This window comes from Salmo salar, chromosome 01, assembly GCF_965601325.2.
Source record: "Salmo salar chromosome 01, fSalSal1, whole genome shotgun sequence".
NCBI classification, from domain to species: domain Eukaryota; kingdom Metazoa; phylum Chordata; class Actinopteri; order Salmoniformes; family Salmonidae; genus Salmo; species Salmo salar.
The window spans coordinates 104,073,083-104,093,382 of record NC_138291.1 but is presented as its reverse complement, the minus strand read 5'-3'; the positions used below and the strand labels follow the sequence as shown (position 1 = coordinate 104,093,382).

Here is a 20,300-nt window from a genome sequence, read left to right as displayed (position 1 = left end):
CACATATTGCACTTTTACTTTCTTCTCCAACACTTTGTTTTTGCATTATTTAAACCAAATTGAACATGTTTCATTATTTATTTGAGGCTAAATAGATTTTATTGATGTATTATATTAAGTTAAAATAAGTGTTCATTCAGTATTGTTGTAATTGTCATTATTACAAATAAATAAATTGGGCGATTAATCGGCAGCTGCTTTTTTTGGGCCCTCCAATAATCGGTATCGGCGTTGAAAAATCTTAATCAGTCGACATCTACTCCAGAGATGTTCGATCGGTTTCAAGTCCGGGCTCTGGCTGGGCCACTCAAGGACATTCAGAGACTTGTCCCGAAGCCACTCCTCCGTTGTCTTGGCTGTGTGCTTAGGGTCATTGTCCTGTTGGAAGGTGAACCTTCGCCCCAGTCTGAAGTCCTGAGCACTCTGGAACATGTTTTCATCAATGATCTCTGTACTTTGCTCCATTCATCTTTCCCTTGATCCTGACTAGTCTCTCAGTCCCTGCTGCTGAAAAACATCCCCACAGCATGATGCTGCCACCACCATACTTCACTGTAGGGATGGTGCCAGGTTTCCTCCAGACTTGACGCTTGGCATTCAGGTCAGAGGAACTCTGGAGCTCTGTCAGAGTTACCATTGTGTTCTTGGTCACTTACCTGACCAAAGCCTTTCTCCCCCGATTGCTGCAGACATTGTTTGATACCCTTTCCCAGATCTGTACCTCAACACAATCCTGTCTCGGATCTGTACGGACAATTCCTTGGACCTCATGGCTTGGTTTTTCCTCTGACATGCAATGTCAACTGTGGGACCTTTTATATAGACAGCTGTGTGGCTTTCCAAATCATGTCCAATCAATTGAATTTACAACAGGTGGACTCCAATCAAGTTGTAGAAACATCCTCAAGGATGATCAATGGAAACAGGATGCACCTGAGCTCAATTTCGAGTCTCATAGCAAAGGGTCTGAATACTTATGTAAATAAGGTATTTCTGTTAGTTTTTTTGGGGGGGGGGGGCTTGCAAACATTTCTAAAAACCTGTTTTCACTTTGTCATTATGGGGTATTGTGTGTAGATTATTTTTTTAAATCAATTTTAGAATAAGGCTGTAACGTAACAACATGTAGAAAATGTCAAGGGTGTCTGAATACTTTCAGAACACAGTCAGTAACATTTATTCACCCAAAGGGTCAGACAGCGAACAGTAATGGTCCCATTCAGAACACACTGTATGTAGTCAGTAATGGTCCCATTCAGAACACACTGTATGTAGTCAGTAATGGTCCCATTCAGAACACAATTTATGTAGTCAGTAATGGTCCCATTCAGAACACACTGTATGTAGTCAGTAATGGTCCCATTCAGAACACAATTTATGTAGTCAGTAATGGTCCCATTCAGAACACAATTTATGTAGTCAGCAATGGTCCCATTCAGAACACAATTTATGTAGTCAGCAATGGTCCCATTCAGAACACACTGTGTGTAGTCAGCAATGTCCCATTCAGAACACACTGTGTGTAGTCAGCGATGGTCCCATTCAGAACACACTGTGTGTAGTCAGCAGCGATGGTCCCATTCAGAACACACTGTGTGTAGTCGGCAGCGATGGTCCCATTCAGAACACGCTGTGTGTAGTCGGCAGCGATGGTCCCATTCAGAACACGCTGTGTGTAGTCGGCAGCGATGGTCCCATTCAGAACACGCTGTGTGTAGTCGGCAGCGATGGTCCCATTCAGAACACGCTGTGTGTAGTCGGCAGCGATGGTCCCATTCAGAACACGCTGTGTGTAGTCGGCAGCGATGGTCCCATTCAGAACACGCTGTGTGTAGTCGGCAGCGATGGTCCCATTCAGAACACGCTGTGTGTAGTCGGCAGCGATGGTCCCATTCAGAACACGCTGTGTGTAGTCGGCAGCGATGGTCCCATTCAGAACACGCTGTGTGTAGTCGGCAGCGATGGTCCCATTCAGAACACGCTGTGTGTAGTCGGCAGCGATGGTCCCATTCAGAACACGCTGTGTGTAGTCGGCAGCGATGGTCCCATTCAGAACACGCTGTGTGTAGTCGGCAGCGATGGTCCCATTCAGAACACGCTGTGTGTAGTCGGCAGCGATGGTCCCATTCAGAACACGCTGTGTGTAGTCGGCAGCGATGGTCCCATTCAGAACACGCTGTGTGTAGTCGGCAGCGATGGTCCCATTCAGAACACGCTGTGTGTAGTCGGCAGCGATGGTCCCATTCAGAACACGCTGTGTGTAGTCGGCAGCGATGGTCCCATTCAGAACACGCTGTGTGTAGTCGGCAGCGATGGTCCCATTCAGAACACGCTGTGTGTAGTCGGCAGCGATGGTCCCATTCAGAACACGCTGTGTGTAGTCGGCAGCGATGGTCCCATTCAGAACACGCTGTGTGTAGTCGGCAGCGATGGTCCCATTCAGAACACGCTGTGTGTAGTCGGCAGCGATGGTCCCATTCAGAACACGCTGTGTGTAGTCGGCAGCGATGGTCCCATTCAGAACACGCTGTGTGTAGTCGGCAGCGATGGTCCCATTCAGAACACGCTGTGTGTAGTCGGCAGCGATGGTCCCATTCAGAACACGCTGTGTGTAGTCGGCAGCGATGGTCCCATTCAGAACACGCTGTGTGTAGTCGGCAGCGATGGTCCCATTCAGTTCCTCAATCTTTTTGTTTGTTTCACATACTTTATCCAAGGTTTTTCAGATGTAACGTTCTGTTTGTAGCGATGTGAGAGCAAGATGGAATTATGATCCGAGTCCAAGTGGTGCCATATGCTTTATAACCATTCGTTATGCTTCATTAACAGAGATGTAGTGTTTTTGGATTGCGAGTGTAGCAGGTTACATATTGTTCATCATTTGGGAGGGTTTTGTTTAAGTTCTTGGTTCTCCTTCAACATATTTTACTATGAAGGGAATGATTAGGCTGGACATTAAGGAACTGGGTCCTTGATACTATTTTCTAGTGTACGTGACCACCTATAAAAGCTAGGCTGTGTGGTTGATTCATTTGTCAGAGAGGTTATCTCAAAGGGCACCAAGCTGACAGATGGTAAATATGATATGAAGTTCTCTAAATCGTCTGGTCTGATTTTAGGCGTTCCAGAATGGTGAAGCTGCTATTTTAATGTGAAAGATGCTATTCACCTACAGTTCCAATGTGTTAGTTGAATATCCATTGGAACTGACAGTGATACTCTTGGTTGAAAGACATTGAGGGAAGCCCTTCAGATGAATGTGGATTTGGTCTACTCCTCCTTTTGGGTTTTGTTGTTGCTTTGGAGCTGGCAGAGTGGCAGGACTGGTTGATCTCACAAAACCAGCCTTGTTCCCAGCTCTTTTCTGAGTCCTGGCAGCCTGGAGCAGTCACAGCTCATCCCTGCCCTGGTCGGCACTGAGAGGAATGCCTTCGCTTCCTCCACTCCAGCCTCACAATACGCTGCATTCTGTCCCCCAACAACCAATCCTCCTGTCACAATGAGGATTAAGAGGGGACAAATGAGGATGAGATTGCAGGATGCTCCAGTGTTTTCTGCTCTGAGCCTGATATGATTGCAGGATGCTCCAGTGTTTTCTGCTCTGAGCCTGATAGGAGTCAGTGAGAGGCTAAGGGCTTTAGCTGAATGTGATTGGTTCTTCCTCCTCACCTCAACCCTGGCATTTCTAAGTGGCCCATTAATAGGAGGCCTTGTCTCTGGTCTCTTGCCAGCCAGGTCTCTCTGACATTGGTAGTACACCCAATTGACTAGAGTTGGTGTTATACTTTAAGTGGTGAAAAAGGCAAATTCCCCAAAATTGGGTTGTTTCATTTTCATGTTCATTTTCAGCAGAAAGCTGTTCCATTAGCTTGTATTCTATTTTCCTCTTGCAGTATGGTGTTTTCCATCCTGGGTTGGTGGAGTCCTGTTCTTCACTGGTCTTTCCCTCCACAGCTGATCACATAGTTGCAGGTTCTATAGTGCTGTTAGTTCCTCCACAGCTGATCTCATAGTTGCAGGTTCTATAGTGCTGTTAGTTCCTCCACAGCTGATCACATAGTTGCAGGTTCTATAGTGCTGTTAGTTCCTCCACAGCTGATCACATAGTTGCAGGTTCTATAGTGCTGTTAGTTCCTCCACAGCTGATCACATAGTTGCAGGTTCTATAGTGCTGTTAGTTCCTCCACAGCTGATCACATAGTTGCAGGTTCTATAGTGCTGTTAGTTCCTCCACAGCTGATCACATAGTTGCAGGTTCTATAGTGCTGTTAGTTCCTCCACAGCTGATCACATAGTTGCAGGTTCTATAGTGCTGTTAGTTCCTCCACAGCTGATCTCATAGTTGCAGGTTCTATAGTGCTGTTAGTTCCTCCACAGCTGATCACATAGTTGCAGGTTCTATAGTGCTGTTAGTTCCTCCACAGCTGATCTCATAGTTGCAGGTTCTATAGTGCTGTTAGTTCCTCCACAGCTGATCACATAGTTGCAGGTTCTATAGTGCTGTTAGTTCCTCCACAGCTGATCACATAGTTGCAGGTTCTATAGTGCTGTTAGTTCCTCCACAGCTGATCACATAGTTGCAGGTTCTATAGTGCTGTTAGTTCCTCCACGGCTGATCTCATAGTTGCAGGTTCTGTAGTGCCGTTAATGACCTAGAAAGGATAGGAAATGGTTAGTCAGGCTTGTAAGCCATCAGCCATGTGTAAAAACAACCAACAGACTGACTGCGTCTGTTTGCTGTGTCTATGCTGCCAGGACATGCCTCAGACTGCTGCCAGGTCACAGCTGACATCCTGGATGTCTGCTAGAGGGAACATGTACCGTAAGCTGTTCATAGGAAGATAACTGGCCAACTTCTCACCGGTACCTAGTAGTGTGTATTGATGTACGTTTTCTGCATTCAAACAAATATCTTCTCATTACAGGTTCTGATCTGGCCTTCCCTGCAGCTGTGGTCGATGACGTCATCTGCAGCAAGACCTTCCAGATCCTCTATAAGAACGAGGAGGTGGTTGTCAATGATGTGCTGGTGTTCAAAATCATGATGCTGCTGGATGAGAAGAAGGTAAGGAAGCTAGACTGTAGGCTGAGATGAGGAAGCTAGACTTTAGGCTGAGACGAGGAAGCTAGACTTTAGGCTGAGACGAGGAAGCTAGACTGTAGGCTGAGACGAGGAAGCTAGACTGTAGGCTGGAACGAGGAAGCTAGACTGTAGGCTGGGACGAGGAAGCTAGACTGTAGGCTGAGACGAGGAAGCTAGACTGTAGGCTGGGACGAGGAAGCCAGACTGTAAGCTGAGACGAGGAAGCTAGACTGTAGGCTAAGACGAGGAAGCTAGACTGTAGGCTGAGACGAGGAAGCTAGACTGTAGGCTGAGACGAGGAAGCTAGACTGTAGGCTGAGACGAGGAAGCTAGACTGTAGGCTGAGACGAGGAAGCTAGACTGTAGGCTAAGACGAGGAAGCTAGACTGTAGGCTGAGACGAAGAAGCTAGACTGTAGGCTGAGACGAGGAAGCTAGACTGTAGGCTGAGACGAGGAAGCTAGACTGTAGGCTGAGACGAGGAAGCTAGACTGTAGGCTGAGACGAGGAAGCTAGACTGTAGGCTGAGACGAGGATGCTAGACTGTAGGCTGAGACGAGGAAGCTAGACTGTAGGCTGAGACGAGGAAGCTAGACTGTAGGCTGAGACGAGGAAGCTAGACTGTAGGCTGAGACGAGGAAGCTAGACTGTAGGCTGAGACGAGGAAGCTAGACTGTAGGCTGAGACCTTGACCAATGACCAAGTTGTCATTGTGCTGGTTAGAATCAGTTCTGCTATAGAGGACAATATGCTCACTTTCACTGAGGCTCTGGCTAGCCTGTGTTCAAATGTCCACAGTAGCATACTACTTACAATGCCCAATACATTGCTTCATACTGAGTGTGTTTGAGTTGCACTGCAGGCTATTTAGCTATAATGTAGACAATTTAGCCTAATATCTCACATGGATATTGTTCACAATAGCATGTTATAAAATAAATACGTGGTATGATGGTATGGATATAGGAAGAGAGACGTGGTATGATGGTATGGATATAGGAAGAGAGACGCGGTATGATGGTATGGATATAGGAAGAGAGACGTGGTATGATGGTATGGATATAGGAAGAGAGACGTGGTATGATGGTATGGATATAGGAAGAGAGACGTGGTATGATGGTATGGATATAGGAAGAGAGACGTGGTATAATGGTATGGATATAGGAAGAGAGACGTGGTGTGATGGTATGGATATAGGAAGAGAGACGCGGTGTGATGGTATGGATATAGGAAGAGAGACGCGGTGTGATGGTATGGATATAGGAAGAGAGACGCGGTATAATGGTATGGATATAGGAAGAGAGACGTGGTGTGATGGTATGGATATAGGAAGAGAGACGTGGTGTGATGGTATGGATATAGGAAGAGAGACGTGGTGTGATGGTATGGATATAGGAAGAGAGACGTGGTATGATGGTATGGATATAGGAAGAGAGACGTGGTATGATGGTATGGATATAGGAAGAGAGACGTGGTGTGATGGTATGGATATAGGAAGAGAGACGTGGTGTGATGGTATGGATATAGGAAGAGAGACGTGGTGTGATGGTATGGATATAGGAAGAGAGACGTGGTATGATGGTATGGATATAGGAAGAGAGACGTGGTATGATGGTATGGATATAGGAAGAGAGACGTGGTATGATGGTATGGATATAGGAAGAGAGACGTGGTATGATGGTATGGATATAGGAAGAGAGACGTGGTATGATGGTATGGATATAGGAAGAGAGACGTGGTATGATGGTATGGATATAGGAAGAGAGACGTGGTATGATGGTATGGATATAGGAAGAGAGACGCGGTGTGATGGTATGGATATAGGAAGAGAGACGTGGTATGATGGTATGGATATAGGAAGAGAGACGTGGTATGATGGTATGGATATAGGAAGAGAGACGCGGTGTGATGGTATGGATATAGGAAGAGAGACGCGGTGTGATGGTATGGATATAGGAAGAGAGACGTGGTATGATGGTATGGATATAGGAAGAGAGACGTGGTATGATGGTATGGATATAGGAAGAGAGACGTGGTATGATGGTATGGATATAGGAAGAGAGACGCGGTATGATGGTATGGATATAGGAAGAGAGACGTGGTATGATGGTATGCATATAGGAAGAGAGACGCGGTGTGATGGTATGGATATAGGAAGAGAGACGCGGTATGATGGTATGGATATAGGAAGAGAGACGCGGTATGATGGTATGGATATAGGAAGAGAGACGTGGTATGATGGTATGGATATAGGAAGAGAGACGCGGTGTGATGGTATGGATATAGGAAGAGAGACGCGGTATGATGGTATGGATATAGGAAGAGAGACGCGGTATGATGGTATGCATATAGGAAGAGAGACGTGGTATAATGGTATGGATATAGGAAGAGAGACGTGGTGTGATGGTATGGATATAGGAAGAGAGACGTGGTGTGATGGTATGGATATAGGAAGAGAGACGTGGTATGATGGTATGGATATAGGAAGAGAGACGTGGTATGATGGTATGGATATAGGAAGAGAGACGCGGTGTGATGGTATGGATATAGGAAGAGAGACGCGGTATGATAGTATGGATATAGGAAGAGAGACGTGGTATGATGGTATGGATATAGGAAGAGAGACGTGGTGTGATGGTATGGATATAGGAAGAGAGACGTGGTATGATGGTATGGATATAGGAAGAGAGACGTGGTATGATGGTATGGATATAGGAAGAGAGACGTGGTGTGATGGTATGGATATAGGAAGAGAGACGTGGTATGATGGTATGGATATAGGAAGAGAGACGTGGTATGATGGTATGGATATAGGAAGAGAGACGTGGTGTGATGGTATGGATATAGGAAGAGAGACGTGGTATGATGGTATGGATATAGGAAGAGACTCTAGATATGTTTTTTCCTCTCTGAAGGGTTTCCTCTGATTTCTATCCATTCATACTAATGTACTACTAAGAATGCATGCCCAGTACTGCACATTGCTTCATACTACATAGTACGTACTACTAAGAATGCATGCCCAGTACTGCACATTGCTTGCTTCATACTATGTAGTACATACTACTAAGAATGCATGCCCAGTACTGCACATTGCTTCATACTATGTAGTACATACTACTAAGAATGCCTGCCCAGTACTGCACATTGCTTCATACTATGTAGTACATACTACTAAGAATGCATGCCCAGTACTGCACATTGCTTCATACTATGTAGTACATACTACTAAGAATGCCTGCCCAGTACTGCACATTGCTTCATACTATGTAGTACATACTACTAAGAATGCATGCCCAGTACTGCACATTGCTTCATACTATGTAGTACATACTACTAAGAATGCCTGCCCAGTACTGCACATTGCTTCATACTATGTAGTACATACTACTAAGAATGCATGCCCAGTACTGCACATTGCTTCATACTACATAGTACGCTAGTGAATGGTGCTCTTGGGTTGTTGTCATGGTGGAAATCAGTTCCTCTGTCGATGGGAAATAGGCTCACTTTCACTATCACTCACTCAGTTTTTTCCCCCTCTGAAATGATTGTTTCCCCTGTCTGTTTCTATCCCTCTTCAGGTAGAAGAATCCCTCAATGACATGGACTTCCAGCTCTCTCTGGAGTTATACTTCACAGATGGAGACTTCTCGTACGTTTCACCATGGCCGAACACTGTGCTTCTCATGCTGTTACCAAACCTGTGTTCAAACACCATTTGAAATCTTAGATACTGTACTTTTAGTATTTTCTTTAGCCTGCCCAGAAAGACGGATGGATGGGGGTTGCAGGTTTGCAACTAATACACCAGGCAAGCTCAGTCAAGCCCAGATTAAGTTTTTTTAAATTCTTCAAGTAGTATTTTAACCCAGATCTGGCTATTTTTAGATAAAGATTGTGTTTTTGAACCTCTGCTATGGTGTCCTTAACAAACCCTGTCTGCCGGCACGTTTTAGACACGTCTGATGGTGTCTGTTTATACCAAGGGAGTGTGCAGCAGTGCATTTCAAGTAGATTTTCCAATACTTTAGATGGAAACATTGCACACAGTTGTTTATATTCTTTATGTTTCTATATGAATACATGTTTCTATTGTATGATTTGAGTTTCTCCAGCAGATATGTTGTTTCCCACTAGGCCCGAGGAGCTCAGCTCCCTGCAGAACATCAGCAGTCGTTCGCTCCGCTTGCACTTTAGCCTGAACCGAGGCATCCACCAACACATCAATATCATGTTCGACTACTTCCACCTGTCTGTCGTCTCTATGGCCGTCCACGCATCCCTGGTTGCCCTGCACCAACCCCTCATCAGGTAACACACACACACACACACACTGTATAGGGAATAGGGTGTGACTTCAGACTGACTTGGATATATCATCACTTCAATAAATAAGCATAGATCCTGTAAGTCTGTCTGGATAAGAGCGTCTGCTAAATGACTTAAATGTAAATGTACACTATATTCCTCCAACCTCCAGTTCAGACTTTGTCTTCAGTGCAGTAGAACTGAAAGCTGTTCACCAGTAAGGCCTGATTCCTTACTGGCTGTTTGTCTGTTGTAGTTTCCCCCGGCTAGTGAAGAGTACATGGCTGAACCGCAACGCCCCCCAGCAGAGTAAAGACTCTGTCATCCCGGCCCTGGAGAATGTGGTGTTTGGAACCAGCTATGTCAAACAGCTGTCTGTTGATGTAAGTATAGGTTAGGCCTCAGGGCTGTCTTCCTCTAAAACAAAATGTTGGTCGACTGAGAGTTGTCTGTTCTAAAACATGTATTTTTCCATATATAGACACACCCTATGTGTTTTAATAAAATCAACTGTATGTACTGAGCTTGTCTGATACTTTAAGGGCACTGTGATTCAATAATTAAGATGCACAAATTACTTGAGGGAGCCAGAGATCAGCATAACCAAATGAAAAATACATTTTCCTGACCCTCCTCCTGCCGCTCCTGCTATGGCGTTTCCACTGGATCAGACCATGATATTTTCCCTTTTATCGAAGGGAGAAAGCTGGAAAGATTTTTCAAATACATTCAGGAACTATTGTCATTCTCAGTGGGTGTAAAAACATACTTTGTTGACTTGTTGTTTGAGGTAAAGAAATAAACACTTTGATAAGCTCCACAGCTCATTAGTGGTGGTGAGGTAAGACCATCACAGATACTATCAGACTTCCCCAAATGGCCATATTTCTACATTTCCACATTTGCACACAGGCCAGGAAGCCTAGGTCTACTTCTATGGATAATCAGATGCGCATCCTTACACAATATTATCAGGTGCGCTCCAAACATAATACAATGAATAAATTAACCAAACTCTTAAATGGAATGAAATAAACCAAAACGTGTTTCCCACGAGTGTAGCATAGGTTGTGAGCTCTGCAAACAACGTGTTCACTGACAATGAGAATGGTCATTCCAAACCAATTACTCCTAGACCTCCAGATAAATCAGTCATCTCTCACTAATGGTTCCAGTAGCTCTTCTTCCCTGACTGTAGGCCGAATAATAACATGTTGAATCTATTACAGAAATGGCCCTAACAAAACAAACGTAGGTAATGAGATATGATGAGAATGAAAGGTAAATGTACTACTGGTGTAATGGGGAATTGATAGAAGTTAACAATCAAAGGACAAACCATTCACACAGTTAATATGAAACAATGAATTGGCCGGAGAAGACACATTCTGAAGAGAGACGAGTCTTGTCCATCTAAGCCACACTCACCTTCTTAACTCAACATTTTAAAGGATACCCAAAGCATTATCTTCACACATACTGTACTGTAGGCCTAAGGAATACTCTCATAAACGGTGTCGGGTCCAAAGCACAAGACATTTATGGAAAACCAATGCAATTTCGCTTATTTTCTCCATTCTATCAAATGGCTTGAGGTACCAAAGCAAACACCCTCTCGGCACGCGTGCCTTACATTGCCGATGCCTGTCTTAGAGTGATGGACTGTGCCATCACTGCTGCCTCCAACGGATTAGTCCACTGAGACAGGCAGGAATCAGACAGCTGTCTCGTGTGCCATGAAAAAATATCTAAAGAAATCTGTTGACCAACAGCATATCAACCAAACAATCGACCCGTCTAGTACACCTTCATCCAGAAATCCTGTTGGAGGATTCACAGATTTCATACTTATTCCCCTCCTAATTCCGGGAATCTTCCAACCATGATGTCCGAAAGTTATGTATTTTTTTTACCCTTTTTCTGCTAGTAATGACTTCTATAGGAATGAGTGTTCTGCTTCCAGGGACAAGCTGCTAGTAATGAGTGTTCTGCTTCCAGGGACAAGCTGCTAGTAATGAGTGTTCTTCTTCCAGGGACAAGCTGCTAGTAATGAGTGTTCTGCAGCCAGGGACAAGCTGCTAGTAATGAGTGTTCTGCAGCCAGGGACAAGCTGCTAGTAATGAGTGTTCCGCAGCCAGGGACAAGCTGCTAGTAATGAGTGTTCTGCAGCCAGGGACAAGCTGCTAGTAATGAGTGTTCTGCAGCCAGGGACAAGCTGCTAGTAATGAGTGTTCCGCAGCCAGGGACAAGCTGCTAGTAATGAGTGTTCTGCAGCCAGGGACAAGCTGCTAGTAATGAGTGTTCTGCAGCCAGGGACAAGCTGCTAGTAATGAGTGTTCTGCAGCCAGGGACAAGCTGCTAGTAATGAGTGTTCTGCAGCCAGCGACAAGCTGCTAGTAATGAGTGTTCTGCAGCCAGCGACAAGCTGCTAGTAATGAGTGTTCTGCAGCCAGGGACAAGCTGCTAGTAATGAGTGTTCTGCTTCCAGGGACAAGCTGCTAGTAATGAGTGTTCTGCTTCCAGGGACAAGCTGCTAGTAATGAGTGTTCTTCTTCCAGGGACAAGCTGCTAGTAATGAGTGTTCTTCTTCCAGGGACAAGCTGCTAGTAATGAGTGTTCTGCAGCCAGGGACAAGCTGCTAGTAATGAGTGTTCCGCAGCCAGGGACAAGCTGCTAGTAATGAGTGTTCTGCAGCCAGGGACAAGCTGCTAGTAATGAGTGTTCTGCTTCCAGGGACAAGCTGCTAGTAATGAGTGTTCTGCAGCCAGGGACAAGCTGCTAGTAATGAGTGTTCCGCAGCCAGGGACAAGCTGCTAGTAATGAGTGTTCTGCAGCCAGGGACAAGCTGCTAGTAATGAGTGTTCTGCAGCCAGGGACAAGCTGCTAGTAATGAGTGTTCTGCAGCCAGGGACAAGCTGCTAGTAATGAGTGTTCTGCAGCCAGGGACAAGCTGCTAGTAATGAGTGTTCTGCAGCCAGCGACAAGCTGCTAGTAATGAGTGTTCTGCAGCCAGGGACAAGCTGCTAGTAATGAGTGTTCTGCAGCCAGGGACAAGCTGCTAGTAATGAGTGTTCTGCAGCCAGGGACAAGCTGCTAGTAATGAGTGTTCTGCTGCCAGGGACAAGCTGCTAGTAATGAGTGTTCTGCAGCCAGGGACAAGCTGCTAGTAATGAGTGTTCTGCAGCCAGGGACAAGCTGCTAGTAATGAGTGTTCTGCAGCCAGGGACAAGCTGCTAGTAATGAGTGTTCTGCTGCCAGGGACAAGCTGCTAGTAATGAGTGTTCTGCTGCCAGGGACAAGCTGTACTTTATGAAGACTGTGAGGTACAGGGCAGAAGGAAACAAGTTGTGGTAGGAGAGGTTATTGACTGATGAGATGGGGAAGAAGAAGCTCTACTAGAAGCCATTAAAGAGAGATGTTGGATTTAGCTGGAGGTCTAGGAGTAACTGGTTTGTAATAACACCGACATGTAGAAGGGTAGTTAATAGCTAGCCCCCCCACACACACACACACACACACACAGATTGGGTTGATGCCTGAATGCAACATGCTCACTGAAGTGGAATGCTAGAGACAATGCTCAGTCCCCACCAAAGATACATGTAGCCAGACCTAATGGGACAGCTCAGAACACACACACACCACAGCTCAGAAAGCAGTGAAATCCATCGACCTCTTCTCCTGGTTTCATAACAGCCATCCTCCTTAGTAATGGCTATCCAGTCAGTGGTACCATACAGGTTATTTCACATCATATTCATTGCAGGCAGTAAATGGAAGGGATAAGTTTATATGATGCATATTGATTCCAGGCAGAAATGGAAGGGATAAGGTTATATGATTCATATTGATTCCAGGCAGTAAATGGAAGGGATAAGGTTATATGATTCATATTGATTCCAGGCAGTAAATGGAAGGGATAAGGTTATATGATTCATATTGATTCCAGGCAGTAAATGGAAGGGATAAGGTTATATGATTCATATTGATTCCAGGCAGTAAATGGAAGGGATAAGGTTATATGATTCATATTAATTCCAGGTAGTAAATGGAAGGGATAAGGTTATATGATTCATATCACGTTCTAGCTGCATATTTAAAATGTAAAATTTTGCCAAATGACAGGCCTGATGAGATGCTGGTCTTTGAGTGATGTATTTGGGGATTTCTCCAGATATGAAAGTTACCTAGCCTAGTGTGCTTCTGCTGCTTGTAGAAAATGGATGGATTTACCAAGCCAGTTAATTCTATTAGAAATATCTTGGCCCATTTAGAAATATCTTGGCCTATTAGAAAGATCTTGGCCTATTTAGAAAGATCTTGGCCTATTTAGAAAGAGTTTGGCCTATTTAGAAAGAGCTTGGCCTATTAGAAAGATCTTGGCCTATTAGAAATATCTTGGCCCATTTATAAAGATCTTGGCCCATTTAGAAATATCTCTGCCCATTTATAAATATTTTGGCCTATTAGAAAGATCTTGGCCTATTATAAAGATCTTGGCCCATTTATAAAGATCTTGGCCCATTTATAAAGATCTTGGCCTATTAGAATATCTTGGCCCATTTATAAAGATCTTGGCCCATTTATAAAGATCTTGAACCATTTATAAAGATCTTGGCCTATTAGAACGATCTTGGCCCATTTTATAAAGATCTTGGCATATTAGAACGATCTTGGCCCATTTTATAAAGATCTTGGCATATTAGAAAGAACATGGCCTATTAGAAAGATCTTGGCCTATTAGAAAGATCTTGGCATAGGCAAAGCAGCATAATAGTATCAATAGGATAAAAGGGGAACAATCGATTGACGTTAAGAAAGCAGCCATTACTTAGTAAACCATAAAGGAGTGCAATGAGGACTCCATTCTCTTCACTGTAACCTTGTCTTAACTGTGTGTGTGTCACAGCATCTGCGACATGTTATAGCCTGTTATGACCTGTTATTAACACCCTGTGTGTCTCCCTCCCTTCAGGGCAGAACATTCCTGGTGTCAGACCAATGTCTGCAGCATGCATTCAGCCTTCACCACAGTCTCTGTGCCAGCCTACTGCTGGCCTACCAGGGCCTGTTTGGTTACTTCACCTCTGTCAGCAAGGACCTGCCCTCCTCACACCGCATGGAGCTAGGTAGGCCTACACTACACCATGGTAACACCGGCTCTCTGACACTAGAAACAGTCAGTCACACACCCATCACATTGCCAGGTGGCTGCATGGAGAAAAACAGTGTCAACTGAAATGGAAAGAAACTCCAGGATGTTGATGCGCCACAGATGTAATGGATCTGTGGCGCTGACAGACTGGGTCATTCCTGCATAGTCCATTTATTACCTCAGTTTTGGTGTTGACATTACAACGCTGGACCTGCTGTTTGATTTGACTGCAGGGTTTGAGTTGATGAATTAGATTTACAGAGCTCTGATACCCAGTGAGAGAATTACTGGAGATTCAGCTCTGTATTACACCCCAACATGATCCAGAAACACAAACATCTAGCCTGCTACCAGACTTTACTGTTATATCGCTCTTGTTTAATGTTGTGCTCTTCTCTCTTTTGCTTTTTAGAATGTCTATCTAGAATGAGTATGATGTATTTTACATTTGTCTTCATGAACTGGCTGTGCTGTTTATCATAGTATTTGCATGTCATCATTTGCTCCCTGCCCCCTACAAAAAAAGAGTCATTTTAGCCGTTCTAGAAGGAACTTGATGGTAGTAGTTCACTTGCTCACCTTTGGAGTGCTGACTTCCTGCGGTAGTGTCCTGGTGGTGGGCCACATCTCTAATCCTATTCACCACTATCTGGAACTGATGTGATACAACTGAGCTTTTAGCTTATTCTGACCCTTCACTTTGTAGCCTAGTGAACACTCTTGCCCTGCACTGTAAGAAGGTATTGGGATATAGACAGTAGGCTCTGTCATTGATGTGCCTCTTATGTCCTGAAGTTTAAAGGGACAGTACAACATTGTTGTAGTTGGTTTTAGATGTTCAGATGTTCTTAAAGGGATATAGTGCAAGATTTGGGCCTTGAAGCCGTTTTCTACTTCCCCAGAGTCGGATGAACTCGTTGATTCCATTTTCATGTCTCTGCATTCAGTATATAATGGAAGTTCTAGATGGTTAACAGAGGCAGAAAAATGGTATCCACAAGTTCATCTGACTCTTGGGAAGTAGATAAAGGGTATCATTGCCAGAATCTCGTACTGTCCCTTTAAAACACCTGAACAAGTCAAACCAGCTACATGTATAACTTAACACCATCAACTCTCCTCCCTACAACTAGCTGTGGTCCTTCAGACTGTTAGTCACAGTCACAACATCAACTCTCCTCCCTACAACTAGCTGTGGTCCTTCACAGACTGTTAATCACAGTCACAACATCAACTCTCCTCCCTACAACTAGCTGTGGTCCTTCACAGACTGTTAGTCACAGTCACAACATCAACTCTCCTCCCTACAACTAGCTATGGTCCTTCAGACTGTTAGTCACAGTCACAACATCAACTCTCCTCCCTACAACTAGCTGTGGTCCTTCACAGACTGTTAATCACAGTCACAACATCAACTCTCCTCCCTACAACTAGCTGTGGTCTGGTCCTTCACAGACTGTTAGTCACAGTCACAACATCAACTCTCCTCCCTACAACTAGCTGTGGTCTGGTCGTTCACAGACTGTTAGTCACAGTCACAACATCAACTCTCCTCCCTACAACTAGCTGTGGTCTGGTCCTTCACAGACTGTTAGTCACAGTCACAACATCAACTCTCCTCCCTACAACTAGCTGTGGTCCTTCACAGACTGTTAGTCACAGTCACAACATCAACTCTCCTCCCTACAACTAGCTGTGGTCTGGTCCTTCACAGACTGTTAGTTACAGTCAAAACAAACGTTTCATCCTGAACATGATCAAGTACTTATTAATCCATTCTAACCTTAGAGGGCATAGTAACAACAACAAGGTTAAACATGCCCTTATATATGTGCCAATCACTCCTACTAGCCAAGCCCAGCATGCAAGTCCTTTATGAGAGAGTACTCAGAAGACCCTTCCCTCCAGACCAAAGGCACGTCTTCATAGGTATGTCCCCCCCTACCTGAACCCTACCCCTCCGTCCCTTCCCTCTACCCTCAATTCATCCTGCTTCTTCATTTCTTTTCTTTTCCCGTTTGGTTTCTTTGCTTTCTCCTCTTTTGGTTCCTTTCTTTTTTCCCACATACCTGGTCATCTTTCTGTGTGCTTCAATACTTCAGTCTTTCAGTCACTATAAGTCCTAGAGGTCAGTGCCTGTCATAGTCCTCTGTCTGTCGTTTATTCACACACTTCCTTCTCTCCACAGGTGGGCCGCCTTCTAGTCCTTTTCTGTCACAGTCATATCTCTGGGGGCCAGGTCTCTCTCTCTCTGGCTCTCTTCTATCTTCTAGTCCTTTTCTGTCACAGTCATATCTCTGGGGCCAGGTCTCTCTCTCTCTGGCTCTCTTCTATCTTCTAGTCCTTTTCTGTCACAGTCATATCTCTGGGGGCCAGGTCTCTCTCTCTCTGGCTCTCTTCTATCTTCTAGTCCTTTTCTGTCACAGTCATATCTCTGAGGGCCAGGTCTCTCTCTCTCTCTGGCTCTCTTCTATCTTCTAGTCCTTTTCTGTCACAGTCATATCTCTGAGGGCCAGGTCTCTCTCTCTCTCTGGCTCTCTTCTATCTTCTAGTCCTTTTCTGTCACAGTCATATCTCCGGGGCCCAGGTTTCTCTCTCTCTCTGGCTCTCTTCTATCTTCTAGTCCTTTTCTGTCACAGTCATATCTCTGGGGGCCAGGTCTCTCTCTCTCTCTGGCTCTCTTCTATCTTCTAGTCCTTTTCTGTCACAGTCATATCTCTGAGGGCCAGGTCTCTCTCTCTCTCTGGCTCTCTTCTATCTTCTAGTCCTTTTCTGTCACAGTCATATCTCTGAGGGCCAGGTCTCTCTCTCTCTCTGGCTCTCTTCTATCTTCTAGTCCTTTTCTGTCACAGTCATATCTCCGGGGCCCAGGTTTCTCTCTCTCTCTGGCTCTCTTCTATCTTCTAGTCCTTTTCTGTCACAGTCATATCTCTGAGGGCCAGGTCTCTCTCTCTCTCTGGCTCTCTTCTATCTTCTAGTCCTTTTCTGTCACAGTCATATCTCCGGGGCCCAGGTTTCTCTCTCTCTCTGGCTCTCTTCTATCTTCTAGTCCTTTTCTGTCACAGTCATATCTCTGGGGGCCAGGTCTCTCTCTCTCGCTCTCGCTCTCTCTGGCTCTCTCTGGCTCTCTCTCTGGCTCTCTCCTATCTTCTTGTCCTCTCTTCATCCATCTGACTGGCTCTTATGTCTAATGATACCGTTGACTTTACAGCCTGTCTGTCAGACTTGACAGATCTGTATATGATTGTGGAATTGACAACAAAAAAAGGACCTCTTTTAATGCTCTTTGTTTTGTTCTCCAGAGGAACTAGACGTTGAGAACCGTCTCACTGAGCTCTGTGATCAAGTCAAGGTACGATATTAGTTTCTGCCATCAGCTCACTGTCTGAGCCCTTTTCATAGTCAAGTCGATAGGTCTACTTAGTGGACTAATCACTTCCAGCACTATGGCAGGTCTCCCTGACCCAGATTAAACTCTTGGACTTAAACTCCTGGACTAAGTTCTTCATTGAGTATGATTGGATTTGAACTCAAATAGAGATGTGCTTACCTCAAGGAAACATGGAAGTATTGGAACAGGGCCTGTGTTTGTGTTTTAGCTTGTCTTTGTGGCGCCCCCTGGTGTCTATACTGGTCGAATCTATGTCCCCCTCTCTCCAACAGCAGAGGGCAGAGAGCCCGGACGAGCTGGCAGAGCTGGTCAATATGAACCTGGCCCAGCTGTGTTCCCTCCTCATGGCTCTGTGGGGTCAGTTCCTGGAGGTGGTCTCACTGCAGGAGAATGTTGCTGCCCTGCTGGCTGTGGAGCATCACACACTCAGAGTGAGTAGATTAGTAGCACCTAGCATCTCACTAACCCTGCTGACCATGGTGCACCTCACTAACCCTGCTGACCATGGAGCACCTCACTAACCCTGCTGACCATGGAGCACCTCACTAACCCTGCTGACCATGGAGCACCTCACTAACCCTGCTGACCATGGAGCACCTCACTAACCCTGCTGACCATGGAGCACCTCACTAACCCTGCTGACCATGGAGCACCTCACTAACCCTGCTGACCATGGAGCACCTCACTAACCCTGCTGACCATGGAGCACCTCACTAACCCTGCTGACCATGGTGCACCTCACTAACCCTGCTGACCATGGAGCACCTCACTAACTCTGCTGACCATGGAGCACCTCACTAACCCTGCTGACCATGGAGCACCTCACTAACCCTGCTGACCATGGAGCACCTCACTAACCCTGCTGACCATGGTGCACCTCACTAACCCTGCTGACCATGGTGCACCTCACTAACCCTGCTGACCATGGAGCACCTCACTAACCCTGCTGACCATGGAGCACCTCACTAACCCTGCTGACCATGGAGCCCCTCACTAACCCTGCTGACCATGGAGCACCTCACTAACCCTGCTGACCATGGTGCACCTCACTAACCCTGCTGACCATGGAGCACCTCACTAACCCTGCTGACCATGGAGCACCTCACTAACCCTGCAGACCATGGAGCACCTCACTAACCCTGCTGACCATGGAGCACCTCACTAACCCTGCTGACCATGGAGCACCTCACTAACCCTGCTGACCATGGAGCACCTCACTAACCCTGCTGACCATGGAGCACCTCACTAACCCTGCTGACCATGGAGCACCTCACTAACCCTGCTGACCATAGAGCACCTCACTAACCCTGCTGACCATGGAGCACCTCACTAACCCTGCTGACCATGGAGCACCTCACTAACCCTGCTGACCATGGAGCACCTCACTAACCCTGCTGACCATGGAGCACCTCACTAACCCTGCTGACCATGGAGCACCTCACTAACCCTGCTGACCATGGAGCACCTCACTAACTCTGCTGACCATGGAGCACCTCACTAACCCTGCTGACCATGGAGCACCTCACTAACCCTGCTGACCATGGAGCACCTCACTAACCCTGCTGACCATGGTGCACCTCACTAACCCTGCTGACCATGGTGCACCTCACTAACCCTGCTGACCATGGTGCACCTCACTAACCCTGCTGACCATGGAGCACCTCACTAACCCTGCTGACCATGGAGCACCTCACTAACCCTGCTGACCATGGAGCCCCTCACTAACCCTGCTGACCATGGAGCACCTCACTAACCCTGCTGACCATGGTGCACCTCACTAACCCTGCTGACCATGGTGCACCTCACTAACCCTGCTTACCATGGTGCACCTCACTAACCCTGCTGACCATGGTGCACCTCACTAACCCTGCTGACCATGGAGCACCTCACTAACCCTGCTGACCATGGAGCACCTCACTAACCCTGCTGACCATGGAGCCCCTCACTAACCCTGCTGACCATGGAGCACCTCACTAACCCTGCTGACCATGGTGCACCTCACTAACCCTGCTGACCATGGAGCACCTCACTAACCCTGCTGACCATGGAGCACCTCACTAACCCTGCTGACCATGGAGCACCTCACTAACCCTGCTGACCATGGAGCACCTCACTAACCCTGCTGACCATGGTGCACCTCACTAACCCTGCTGACCATGGTGCACCTCACTAACCCTGCTGACCATGGTGCACCTCACTAACCCTGCTGACCATGGTGCACCTCACTAACCCTGCTGACCATGGTGCACCTCACTAACCCTGCTGACCATGGAGCACCTCACTAACCCTGCTGACCATGGTGCACCTCACTAACCCTGCTGACCATGGAGCACCTCACTAACCCTGCTGACCATGGAGCAC

General features: G+C 46.1%; 1 protein-coding gene across 4 annotated transcripts in view; it reads left to right on the top strand.

Annotated features, from left to right (window-relative positions):
- The window catches only part of fam135a (family with sequence similarity 135 member A), a 54,426-nt gene that overhangs the window by 17,320 nt on the left and 16,806 nt on the right, over positions 1-20,300 (top strand). Inside the window, exons 4-11 of one of the 4 annotated variants that reach the window (XM_082978522.1) lie at positions 4,926-5,065; positions 8,667-8,737; positions 9,223-9,396; positions 9,650-9,776; positions 14,369-14,522; positions 16,400-16,477; positions 17,851-17,900; positions 18,215-18,370. In XM_082978522.1, coding sequence (XP_082834648.1) covers positions 4,926-5,065; positions 8,667-8,737; positions 9,223-9,396; positions 9,650-9,776; positions 14,369-14,522; positions 16,400-16,477; positions 17,851-17,900; positions 18,215-18,370 — 950 coding nt within the window. Of the gene's footprint in view, positions 1-4,925; positions 5,066-8,666; positions 8,738-9,222; positions 9,397-9,649; positions 9,777-14,368; positions 14,523-16,399; positions 16,478-17,850; positions 17,901-18,211; positions 18,371-20,300 lie in introns of all 4 variants that reach the window. The other 3 variants (XM_082978518.1, XM_045687075.2, XM_045687074.2) reach the window with 3 other exon arrangements.